The 12,061-nt window shown below is 40.3% G+C and overlaps 1 protein-coding gene across 2 annotated transcripts in view; it reads left to right on the top strand.

Moving 5' to 3' along the window:
- Window positions 1–12,061, top strand: part of STAMBPL1 (STAM binding protein like 1) — a 305,486-nt gene that overhangs the window by 100,283 nt on the left and 193,142 nt on the right. For both annotated transcript variants that reach the window (XM_086921944.1, XM_086921943.1), the window contains exon 2: window positions 5,979–6,069. In XM_086921944.1, the coding sequence (XP_086778070.1) occupies window positions 6,022–6,069 (48 nt within the window). In that variant the 5' untranslated portion in view covers window positions 5,979–6,021. The remainder of the gene's footprint in view (window positions 1–5,978; window positions 6,070–12,061) is intronic.

Below are 12,061 nucleotides of genomic sequence, written 5' to 3'. Positions count from 1 at the left end.
TGCTGCTACATCTCTGGAGATGGTTGAAGCAGCATGGCCTTTTCCTGATCACGAACCCCCTAGCAGGGTCTTTGAATGCCAGAGCTGATGAGCTCAGAAGGGTAATCTGGGAGATTTATATCCTGAGGTGGTGCATGGCTTATTCTGGAAGTGTGAAGCACACTGGCTGCATCTTTTCTCTACCCACTAGTGAGAACATACAGTATCAAAAGTTGGGCTTGATGAGGTCTCCTCAAGAACACTTACTAGGAGATGCATTCTAGCTGGGATGGTACACAGGTTTCCTGTATATCTTTATCACCCTCACCTCATCTTCCCTGAGCTCTGATAAAGATCAGGCGCATCAAACAAGAAATGGTATGCAGTTCCCTGCCAGTGTGTTTTGCTCCCCAACCCTCGAAAGATCAGGAGAGGCTTTATTGGTCTATGGAGGTGAATGCTTCTCTGCATTAAGATCATAAGCCCATTTCATTAGGCCTAAGACTGCTACCACACCACTGACGCACAGAATGCCTGTCCTTGACAGCATCCGGGGTGCGTTATGGGCATTAGTGCATGTGTTCACAAAGCCCTACAGCCTTGACAACCAGGTCCGGTGGGAAGGACATTTAGTCTGCTCAATCCTTTAAATCCACTGAACAGTCCCTTCACATGGTGAGTTACTAATTTGGTATTCATTCTAAGGTGAGGAATGGAATCTGCTGTCAGAAGTATCCATCAGAAGAATAAGTTACTTACCTTTGGTAACCGTGACATTTCTAGTGGAAACTTTAACTGCAGATTCATCACTACCTTCCCACTACCCCGTTCATTGGTGTGGCCTCTTTTTAACATCTAATAATGTCCAAAAGTAGGCATCATCACGCTGATACCAGTATTTATATGCGCTTCATGCATGAAGGTGCAGAAAGGAAAAAAAAAATTACATCAGCACACAGGTGGTGCTTCTGTGCGACTGCGCCATGTGATTTTTGCTGTGAGCCAATGTAGAGCCACACAACAACACTTATCTGCATGCGGGAGGATTGCGGAAGAAAACTTCCTAAACCTAGGACCTTATTTAGAGTACAACAGATGGCATACTACGCCACAAGCGTGACATATCCTGTCCACTGTATTTCAAGGGCTTTAGGATATAATGCCCTTCTAATAGGGTGGACAGGATATCAGTCTCGTTTGTGATGGAGTAACCGGTCTGTCACACTCTAAATCAGGTTCTTAGTTTGGCACTTATGGAGTATTTTAAGGTTAGGAATCTGTTGCTAGATAGAGGAATGACCAGAAAAAGTGCTACCAAAGGTAAGGAACATGATCTTCACAACTCTTGCTTTTTCAGGGCTGCAATTAGAATGAATAATTTAAATCAATCTAGTATTAATAATTTATCATTTACGTTTGAATACATTTATAAAACAAATTGGAGGTGGAAAGTAACCAAAATGGTGGAATGGTGGCTCGTAGTTTCACCGACTTTCTCCCACTTTTCTCGGTTTTCCATAGAACTAAGGAAAATGGGTGAACATGGGCAGTCCTTTACCTTCACAAACTATCAGATATCTCTCCTGTCAGCTGAGAATCTCTGCAAACCCATGCTGACAGGTAATGCCAAGCGGGATCAGAATACATTTCATAGAGACACTGTCAGCATGGCTGAGATTGAGGGGAGGAAGGTACACAGAGTGGTAAAAGTGGTGGAAGGATATAAGAAATTGCACTTTTTCGTATGGAATTATTGGAATGGAGCCAGTGGGAGTGAATTGAGTGTGGCAGGATGCCAGGTAAATTCTTTTTAAGTAAAATATTGGGTGGGAATATTTAGCGATTGGTGTAGATGGGTCACAGGACATCAGGTACTAATCCATTTGAAATATTAGGATAGTTTGTGGCGTTTCTTTTAAGAGGGGTGTGTGAGTGTGACCGGGTGCAACAATTATGTGTATTTGGGAAGGGATTGAACTGAACTAACTAGAATGGAGGCGTGGGTGACAGGACACAGTTAAGGGCATGGAGGAAGAAGATGAGGGGAAGTTGTGCATCGCTTACTCATAACTCCTTGTCCGCTGCATAGCAGATCTACAATATCAACTGTCCATCGAAATGAGATTTATGGGGGCACACATAAAATAAAATTGAAGATGTGTAGCTTTCAATACCATAGAGTTTTACATGTTCAAGTTCCAGGTAACATCATATTCAAATTGAGCTTCAATCTCATTGTCTGTTTGATGTCACTTGGATACCTATAATGCTATATATTTTTTAATGTGGTGGGGAGAGACAAAAAATGTACTACTTTAATATTGTTGACTATTGAACCTTTGCTAAAGGCTCTGTTGAGCATGCCTTTGGTAGTGCAAAGCCTCCCAGAAGCAGGAACTAGCACTGATTTCATGTTTGGAGAAGGATACTCAGAGTTTTGGAGGGGGGAGGCGAGGAGGCCCCCACTGCAGCCGCCACCGCCAGGAGTCAATTTGCGCAGCCCACAGCGCCGCCGCCCCGGGACTACATCTCCCGGCAGCCTTAGCGGCGACGCTGCTTCCGGACATCACGGGAGCGCCAGGAGGCGCCTAAAAGCAGCGCTCTGCTCCGCTCCGCGGGACGCCGGGCGAAGCCCGGGCAAAGGCACTAGGAGGTCGGGGCGGGCCACCCCACTTGGCTTTATCGAAGGAGGAGGTACTGAGTCTTTTCTTTACCTTCTTATTGATCCCACATTGTACTGCCTATTGTCGCTTTTGCAGTTCTGTTTTCCATTAATCATATCCATCTGGGAGGAGCTGAATGCCCTGTGTGGTACGAAGTATGTCCCGGACGTATCAACCCCCCCTATAGTGGGTAGAGACGATGATGTGGAAAAAGATAATGTCATTGAGAATCTATCTAATGCTGACAAAATGTGCACTAGCCCCTCATTATCCCCCTCCAACCCAACTATATTAACGCCGACTACGGCTGTGAACACAATACATGACTCTGTATCGCCCCTCCAATTGACCTTACTGGCTCAGATTGAGCAACTGGTAATATCTGCACTATCACCTCTGGTCACAAAAATCAACGATCTAGGGGACAGGTTGACCAGTATCGAAAAAACAATAAAAAGGAACTATCCACCAACTGAAAAAAATGCTATACCTATTCAGTCAGTCAGTCAAAGAGTCTTTATTTCGATATACGAAATATCTTAAAAAGCATACAGCATAAAAACATTGTTAAAAACACATTGTTAAAAAAGAACCATCCCGCACATATAAAGAATTAAGAAACCCACAGTATGCATCAATAGCACAATCCTAACTGCAGTACGGTGGGGTAATAAATTAACTAAGACGGTCTGAGTATACAGACCTTAATTAAACAATTTGGCGAAGCCAGTTTGACCTTATGCGCCAAGCCCAGCCTAAAAACTTGGCTATGGCACATACATATATCGAACGAGTGTCCGTCTGTAGAATTCTTAGGGCTATACCTATTCATCCTATTCCCCCGATCAACAATGAAAAGCCTAAGTCCACTGCACGCAGGAAAGTTCAAACTCTTGAACCCCCTATTACTACACCCATTCCAAGTGGTCGGACGTTACTTTTAACCCCGCACTCGTACCTCACAGAGCTCCAAGGACTGTTCTAGAAAGAAGGCATCAAATTAATCTACCTCCAGAAGCCGCCCCATACGTGACTGTTCTCTCTGGGGTCCCTGCACTTAGTCAGGGCAAACTTGAAACACACCAGCACCTGCTAAACAAAGCCATTTTCTGGCTAAAACACAACAGACCGTTGCCAACTGCTCTAGATGGTGGAATCCTGAGTGTCAGGAGGGTGGGGTGGCTAGGCACGTTGCCCAAAGACATCTCGGGGGACTTGATCTTAATTAAATTCAAGAGTAGAAACATTGTCTCCTATTTACAATGTTCCCAGCCCAAAGAGGGAGATGGCCCCATCTGCATCTGGGACCTGTATGATTTTTATCCCGGTCCCCGATACCATCCGGTACCAAGTCAAATGTCACTAAATCATAATTCTTGGTGAAAGGGGATTCCGTGTACCCTGTGCTATTAACCCTCTACCCTCTAATTAGTTTTGATTACGCACATACTTTTTTTTCCTTTTAGCTGATTCGCCAAATTGATTTTAGTTTGTTTTTAATAGTCGGTTTCTTTTTTGTAGTGAAATGATGAGTTATCTATGCATGTATGTATTTTTTCTTGTTGCTTTTATGGTTTTAAACTAAAAACCGAATAAAGCTTATTTGATTTGATTTGATTTGATATGAGCTTGTGAGTTAATACTTTCATGATCTACCAGTTTGAAAGTGTTAAGTCAGAGTGGTGGCGAGTGTAGAGACGTATACAAAAGGTGACTTGAAATGAGGATGATGTACAGATCCAGAGGCTTATTTTTTTGTCTGATGGCTTTAGTTGTTTTCGATATGTGTTTCTTGGACAGAAAAGACTGTGTATTTATATTAATGGTTGATTCGTGATTTGTGCTTGTGGCTTTGGTGTTTTTTTCATTTCTATTTTGTTTGTGTTGTGTGATTGCTGTGAATGAAGCATTGTGCCATGCCGATCAGTGGGTTTGTGAAGTGAAACCAGTTCAAACATCTTGTTAGACATGAGAATTTCTATAGGAACAAAGGCGATTACAATGAGATATGAAGTCACAAGTATGTACCATACCATGCACATGTTTGGGAAGAGGTAGGTTCTGTCGAAGGGCTGTTTTAATAATTTGATTAGAAAGGTTGAAAGTCAAACCAAAGCCGTCAAAAAAGTGGTTGCTCTGTGATCCCACCACAAAATGGTCACACAATATCCAAGTAATTGATTAAGCTTTTGATGAACTAAGGGTCATGAAAGGGATGCAATCGTTAGAGAAATTTGTACCCCAGCATCTGCAACCTGGAAGGTCTTACCTTTGAAGTGGGTTAATGATGTTTCACCACGAAAATACATGTGCAGCCTGAATATGTTGATGAGGATGGCAAAGTCAGTGGCTTGTTTTCTAGTAGATCCAATGTGTAGGATGACAAATTTGAGGAATTAAGTGGTGCTGACTGAAAATCCCTTGATCAGGATGGAGAGTGTCCAGAGCCTTATATTAGGGAAGGTCTTGGAATGTAAGACATGTTTAGAGACTGAAAGATATATGCTTCGTAGCTCTTGCAGGTGTAGTCTGGAAGGAGATGAGCAGGTGGGCATCGTGGTTAGATAGCCTGTGGCTTAGAAGGTGTTTCTCAGTGGTTCCCTCACTCTGCTGCTATGTGGGTAAGCAGTATTTGGTGTGCAGTTAACCAGCACCATTTCAATTGGCCATCCATTTGTAGTTGAGAGTACAGTGTATACCTCTTCTGAAGCCATTAATTAAGTGTACTTTGACTCTTTGGGTAAAGTGTGCATGAGAGGATGGGCCTTAGCAGTGGTAAATTGGCAAAGAAGTATCCATAGACTATAACCTGGTTTTACTGTCTTATCTTGATTTACTGTAGGGGTAGACTGATGTTATTTCCAATGAAGCCGTTTTCGAATTTGATACGGTAAAATGATCAAGGATCTATATTTTTGTAACTTTATTATTTAGATTGGGAGACCTCTTTTAGAAAATGTATTGTCTCGATGTATTGTTTAAACAAATTAGCAAAATTCAGCAGCAAACTGTATTTTATCCAGAGTTTTTCAAATTGCTCTTTATTTAATTATATAATCAAGTACATGAAATATGTTTCTTTATTTGTCCAGTGTTAATACTTAAAACTGCATTATTGTAACAGAGAATCACCCAAACAGAGTTGCAATTATAATGTGCTGAAAAGTGCCTTTTACATTTAGATGATCACAATCATGTATTTAAAACCCATTGGTTGTTTTCAACTACGTTTTAAGTGTATTTTTATCATTTTTTTTGTAATGACTTATTAAGAAACCAGGCTTGTTTTTAGCAATGCACATGTAATTGATTTTACTTCCCTTTTCTTTATTTTAGAAAACAGGTGGCAAAGTTTGCAGTGAACTGTGATTTTGAAAGTATGCTGAAGAAAGACACAATGGAACAACCCTTCTCCGTTACGTCTCTGGTATGTCTCAAAAAGCATTTGCTAACATGTAGAACATTGTCTGATTGAGTGTTAAAAATCAGGTGCGAGGGACCAAATAATAACCAAAACATTTTAGGTTTTTATAATCTATATTTCCTGAAAAAAACAAAAGTGTGAGTAATCATCATATTCATGGTTCCATGAATAAGTTCAAAAAAGTAATCAGAAGGTATTTCCTCTTCTTCTAAAACAGCAAGCATTTCCCTTAAACACTCCTGTGTATCCTCTTGAGTGTTTGGAGTAAACTGTTCAGACCCACTACATATATCTACAAGGTCTTGAATGTTTGGCGCACAATGTGTTTTAGTCCTTTCACTATGCAGACATTGTAGCAAAACACACAGTGCAGTACACAATGCCTTCTGTTGTTTCTGTACAATTGCATTTACAACACAAGGTAATGCAAACAATACGTTTAGCAAAAAATTTTCATAGCAGTTCACACCATAGGGGTTTGAAAATTGCTATCCAACAATATCTCCCTCATTTAAAAATGTTTGTTTCTTAACCATTTCCTTCGTGTCTTTCATTTCTTTCCTTGCAACACCATCACTACACTGCTTTGACACTTTCTGCTTTGGACACATGGAAGGTTTTTCATAAACTGGGTACTGTCCTAAATGAGGAGCATAAAGGCTTCTTAATCTGTTGTATTCTTTTACACAGCTTGAATCTGCAGTCATCAAATTCAACTAGATACTAACCAGACAATGTCCTAATTTTTGACAAGGCAACATATGACAGACTTTCCTTAAACACTGTACTACCAGTATTAATAAACACTTAATGTGCACTTAAAGTCTGCGATTTATGAATACTAACAGCAAATGCTAGCGAAACGGAAAACTGTTTCAGTTGAACATATAAATCTTTCACAAGCAAAAAACATGCAGTACATTGCCCAATTTGCTTTGCGTGGTCAAATTTAATGACCAGGTTTTCCACCTCATTCCTATTTTGAAAATGAATGAATCAACATCTTTACCCATGGCATATTTAACCAAACTTTCTTAAACATTTACATTTTAATGCAAAATAACTCCACAATTTTTACATAGACTTCAACATTTCTCCAATCCTGCAGTTTGTGAAACTGATTTTTCTAATTAATCCAGTTTTGTTTATATCTTTTCATTTAGCAGTACAGTGACACCCTGGTGTTCAATTATATCTATTGCCTTCAATAGCAAAATGTCTCCTTTATCCAATTCCAGCAATTCATGTTGAAAGATGCACATTCCTCCAGTGTTGGCATTAGGCACACACTATGTTTTCCTTTGTGTATAAAACTGAACATTATTTCTACTTCTGTCTTTGTTGTTGGATAACTTTTTTAAAGCATGACTTTCTAGAACACACCTTCCCTCTTTTGAAAGGATACCCGCTCTAATATCTTTCAGAAAATTACCATATTTACAGTGTCAGATGCTTTTCACAGATTCCTTTTTTCATTCTTTGTATTTGAAATGTAACCAAATATTAAGATTTCCAATACTTCCTAAAGAATTTCTAGTGTTATCATGGAGTAATGCTTTGAACACAGGCTAAGCCTTCAAAGGTGTAAGTTGTAGTAGATCTCCAAAAACATCAAGGGCCTAATTACGTTGTCGATCAAAGTTGCCTCTGACCAACACCATTTCGGGGAAGGAACCGCCCGACCTGAGGTCGGCGGTTTTAACGAACCCATTAGGATGCGACCACATGGTGTGGTCGCAAACTTCAATTTTTTTAATGGGAGCCTGTGCGGTGGGCTGAAACCGCCTGCAGCACAAGCTCCCATTGAAAAATGGAAGTATGTACACTTCACAGCACCTTGTGGCAGGCACCTCTGGGTGCCTGCCCACACGTGGCAAGGATGTTGAAGGGTGCACCATAGGTGCCCCCCAGGCCCAAATGTGGAGGGGCCAGTGGTAAGGGGTCTGGGCTAGGGGCCCCCAAAGTCCATTTCCGATAGCCAATCCATGCCGGAATGGCCAACATGGATTGGTTGACTCAGGATCCAACATCATAATCCTGAGTGCAAAAACGCCACCCTAAAGGGATTATGGTGCAGTACCAACTGACCTGTCAGAACCAAGTCAGATTCCCCCTCCATTTTAAACTCTGACCGCCGTCATCCTAATGCGGCGGTCGGAATATAAACCTACTATGTCAGGTCAGCAGTAATTAGGCCCCATTTGTTTTCCTCCAAATAGGACATCATAAAGCTTTGTTTTATTCTCAAATGCATGAAGGCACACATTAAATTTGAGACCATGCTCACCTCATCGATGATTACAAGTTTTATTTTTTTTAACACTCTTGACACTTCATGACAAGCTTCACTGGATCATTTTTGGTATTCCAGTTTGTCATGTTCCTCAGGCACCATGAGAAGAGGATGTAAAGTAATAGCTTTGATATTGTGTGCAGCTAAATCAGTAGGGGCTGTAAGAACTTGTATAAAGCAACCTATACCAGTACCAGCTTGACTGCTGACATATAGCACTATAAACCTACATTTTGAACATGCACATTCTTTCCTGTGATGAAGCAATCCATGCTCAACTGCAGCATATATATATATATATATATATATATATATATATATATATATATATATATACACAAGAAAAGACCAAAACAGGACATACAATAATCAGTATGCAGCGCATAACAATGCAATGACAATGAATTGCGGAATGTACATTAATTACAGCGCATAAGATTGAAAAGTTGCAATGACAATGAATTGCTTTTCTTTATAATTTAAAACACTGCATGTCATGCATATTTTAAAACAATGTATATATTGTATATATCTAAAAACTACTAGTCCCATGATGCATCCTAATAGCAGAGTGGGATAAATAGTAGATGGAGACAACAGCTCACTTACCGTGAACAAAGCCTGTGCTAGGCTGAAACGTGTTGGTCCGAGCTTGAAGCTGAAATAAAATCAAAGTAAAAATCGAATCTTGAGTGCCGCATTCCTTGATGTAAAATTGTCGTATTGGGCCAGCATCCGGCCCCTATGCAGAGCACCAGTAATTGAGCGAATATATATATATATATATATATATATATATATCAATGAAAAAACCATAGGTTATAGGCCATATATAGTTAGGAATTAGCATTTACAAAACCTTATTTTACTCGCATAAAACCATTGAAATTCCATATATAGTTAGCTAACTATAAGCGCTAACTATATATCGCGCACCCGCAATCCACTGCTGATGATGTCACATATTACATCATTCATGACATGGTCAGTGACATCACTGATGACATCACTGATGACATCTCAAATGACATCACTGATGACATCACTGATCACAACATCCAGTGATTGTATGTGTCTGTAAAGTTTAAATATGTTTCACATATTGAAGAATGAGTGGATGTATAAGTGTCTGGATGAAGAATTTAGTAGGTGCATGACTGACTGTATGAGTGAGTGATTAAATGTGTCTCACTGAGTACATGGGTTAGTGACTAAACTGTCTTAATTCGTGCATCAGTATGTTTGTTGTTGTGTAAGCTGCTGCATGTGTTGATCAGTAGCTATAAGAGTGGCCATATGGGTTATTGATTGGTTGCCCAAGTATTTGAATGGGAGGCTGAGTGTGTGTGTGGGTGGCTGGGAGGTGCGTGACTCTGTGCATAGATGTGTAAGCAGTTGATTCACTAGGAGTATGAGTTCAAGAGTGCATGTGGAAACAGCTATATGGGCGGTTGACTGTGCATGGGTGTGTTGGTGAGTGAATGGATTTCTCATTGCTACATGTGCAAGTAAGTACGTATGTAAAACACAATACATGTGAGAGTTGAGATATATAAATAACTGAACATAAGAGCCAGTGAATGTGTGAGTGGCTGTATCGATCACTGTGAGCTTGTATCAGGGATTATATAAGAGAGTAAATATGTGTTATTATATGTTTGAATAAGTAAGATGTGTATAACTGTATAGTTGAGGAAATGGAGGTGTGATTGATTCTTTGCATGACTGACTAGGTGTGTGAGTAACTCCATGGATGAGTGACAGTCTGTGAGTGTCTGTTTATACTGAGTGTATGTAAGGTTATATTAGAGTCTGAAGAGGTTCATTGTATTATCACATGAGTGATGTGATCAGTGATGACAAATGAGATGTCATCAGTGATGTCATTTGAGTTGTCATCAGTGATGTCATCAGTGATGTCATTTGAGATGTCATCATTGATATCATTTGAGTTGTCATCAGTGATGTCATTTGAGATGTCATCAGTGATGTCATCAGTGATGTCACTGACCATGTCATGAATGATGTAATATGTGACATCATCAGCAGTGGATTGCGGGTGCGCGATATATAGTTAGCGCTTATAGTTAGCTAACTATATATGGAATTTCAATGGTTTTATGCGAGTAAAATAAGGTTTTGTAAATGCTAATTCCTAACTATATATGGCCTATAACCTATGGTTTTTTCATTGAATTTTCAAGGTTTTGTAAATGCAAATTCCTAACTATATATCCACTATAACCTATGGTTTTTTCTGTGAATTTCATTGGTTTTTTAATAGCAAATATGAAAAGCTTTAAAATGTCAAGTACGTGATAGATAAAAACATTTTCGTATTTATGCACGCTGATGTGCTTTGAACGCTGCCCCCCCCCCTCCCCTCTTTTGCCTTAGTAGTACTCTCTCTTTGCAGATACTGAAGGGTAGTTAACGCAGGCCTTTACCCCCGTTGTAATCCGTCGTGCCTCCTTGTCTCTCCATTTGATTGATTGTTGTCCAAGCATTTACTGTTTTAGAATTGGTTCTCTTTGGATCATTCTCTATTTACAAACAAGCACAAAGTCGCAATACTCTGTTTAGTCTTTGCAGATAGTGAAAAATCGTGTAAAAAAATAAAAGTAATCGAACAAAATCAGTAGGCCACTAATTGGATCTCTTTTTGACCTCGCTAAAATAGAAATATTAGGAACAACCCTTCTTGAGAAATACGAAAATAGTGAGATGAACTGAGCTCCACACCATGAGGGCTGCAAGACAGCTCGGCTCCATCACCCATCCCGCACAAAATAACGACAAACCCTATGCAAATATTAAAAATATAGACAACACACCAGCAAAGAAACAGGGTAAAACATTTTATTAAAAAACTATTTACATAACGTTGGTCTATAAGATGATGTCAGTAGTGGACCGATGTGTGAATAGATCGAAAACAGCACAAGGCTCCAAGATCCGGATAGCAAGCTCCTGGATGTTGGGTGCCATAGTTTAGAGTTCTGAATTTCAGCCTTTTTCAATGCCTGTGCTTTGTTGAATCAAAATGGCGGCTTGACACAAAGCTGACTCAAACGTTGTTACTGATGCTATGCAGACCAAAACTGGTTTTCAGTTTGTACATTTTTCTAGATTTTTCAATCCAAGTTTGGTTGACTTTGTAGAACGATGGCTTCAGATTTTCAACATACGGTGTGGTGGCGCTGACTGGGAGGGGGCGCTTCGCTCCTGCCCCCTCCCCAAGTAAGATTTTCATACGTGAAAGTACGTTAATGGTTTTGGTCCCTGAGATGCTTCGATGTCACTACCATTCTCAAATAGCATAAGTTCTGGATGTTGGGTGCCATAGTTAAGAGTTCTGAGCAGTGCTTGTAACACTGTCTGAAGCTTATTTCCACCTACTGCAGCTTCACTATTCTCAAAGTAAGTGAGTGTCGTTTGTGGACCTGACTGCATTAGAAAACAATGTGATATGTTACCTTCCTAAACAGCTTGACGGAGGCCCCTGAGGGGCGGTGTGATGGCCATGGACTCGGAGAAGACGCTTGGCTCCGACACCCTCCCCAAGTCTTATAGCACTGGTGTAGCCTGAGATCGCCCCCGACATAGGCGGCCGGCTCCCGGGGTCCGGCGGAACTTTTTGCCTTTTGATGACTCTTCAATTCTGGACCTTGTCCCACAATCCGTTTGACCTGAAGACAAGCT

Source organism: Lissotriton vulgaris, chromosome 5, assembly GCF_964263255.1.
Source record: "Lissotriton vulgaris chromosome 5, aLisVul1.2, whole genome shotgun sequence".
In the NCBI taxonomy this organism is placed as follows: Eukaryota; Metazoa; Chordata; class Amphibia; order Caudata; family Salamandridae; genus Lissotriton; species Lissotriton vulgaris.
This window is presented reverse-complemented; position numbering and strand designations above follow the sequence as displayed.